At 40.1% G+C, this 1,010-nt stretch overlaps 1 protein-coding gene across 1 annotated transcript; it reads right to left on the reverse strand.

The window, feature by feature from the left end:
• Positions 1-44: 44 nt before the first annotated feature.
• On the reverse strand, positions 45-801 carry LOC103515129 (ankyrin repeat domain-containing protein 6-like). Its single transcript, XM_008480052.2, has one exon. It carries the CDS (start codon positions 757-759, stop codon positions 331-333), a length of 429 nt encoding a protein of 142 aa, XP_008478274.2. The 5' UTR covers positions 760-801; the 3' UTR covers positions 45-330.
• Between the last annotated feature and the right edge of the window lie 209 nt (positions 802-1,010).

The following is a 1,010-nucleotide window of genomic DNA, read 5'->3' on the forward strand; positions in this document are numbered from 1 at the left end:
TATGTGCCTAGATAAATAAATTATAGTTACACATCATCTGTAGGTACCTATCTATTTATTGTACGAGTACCTAGTATTAAAGTCATTGAACATGATACATAGCCAAGTACTTGAACTAAGTATGGGCATTAGGGCTCGAGTGCCAAAGAAAATAACATGTATGGAGTTATTATTGGCTTGTTATACCCACGTAAAGGTCACAGGCGATTGTGTGGGTGTACTAAAGGTAAAGGTTAGGGTTAGGCAATGTTTTGAAACGTGGTAATCCTATCCATACATAGTATTTTTTGCATGCTGACCAAAGCGTTCGAAATGTGCCTATCAAACTAGCTACATATGTACGAGTTTTCTATGCTCATAAGTTCCCAGATATTTCATTTTTCGAGAATTGCCAGTAGCCTGCAGTAGGTATAGGTAGATCATATTAATCTCAGTAAAATAAATAATTAAAATACTCACATTATTCTTTATATCAGGGCTACATCCCGCCAAGAGGAGTTCGCGACAGCTCTGGTTGTGCCCATTTTGGCAACACAGGTGCAGGGCAGCGAAGCCCCCATTGTTGAGGATGTGCAAGTTGGATTTGGATTTAGCTATAATGGTAACTGTGCGGCTGTAGCCTCTCCAGCAAGCCTCGTGCAGGGCCGTGTTCCCGTGGACCTTGTCTTGAACGTTGATGTCGGCTCCTTGCTTGATAAGAAACCGGACCACTTCGGCGTGGCCCTCCGTGGCTGCTATCTGTAGGGCTGTGTAGCCCATCTGAAATCAGACAGGGGAGAAATGAGATTATCGCATATCTATTGACTCCACATATGGCCTTGTTGGTATCATTTATCACAATCATGCTAATTTGGTGATCAGTGATACCTATTTTTTCCCTCAGTCGTAATAAAAGTGAAAATGACTGCTCATAAAGCATAAAGCTGGTTTTTAAGAGATTCTAAACCTCTCTTCTGAATTGATATTTAGCATTTTTGAAGATTATGTTTAAAAGAAAGTAAAAAATATCT

Source organism: Diaphorina citri, unplaced genomic scaffold, assembly GCF_000475195.1.
Source record: "Diaphorina citri unplaced genomic scaffold, Diaci psyllid genome assembly version 1.1 scaffold1283, whole genome shotgun sequence".
Lineage (NCBI taxonomy): Eukaryota > Metazoa > Arthropoda > Insecta > Hemiptera > Psyllidae > Diaphorina > Diaphorina citri.

Bases quoted from the DNA above. Each gene is read 5' to 3' on its own strand.
- LOC103515129 (XM_008480052.2), bottom strand. From the start codon at position 759: ATGGGCTACACAGCCCTACAGATAGCAGCCACGGAGGGCCACGCCGAA.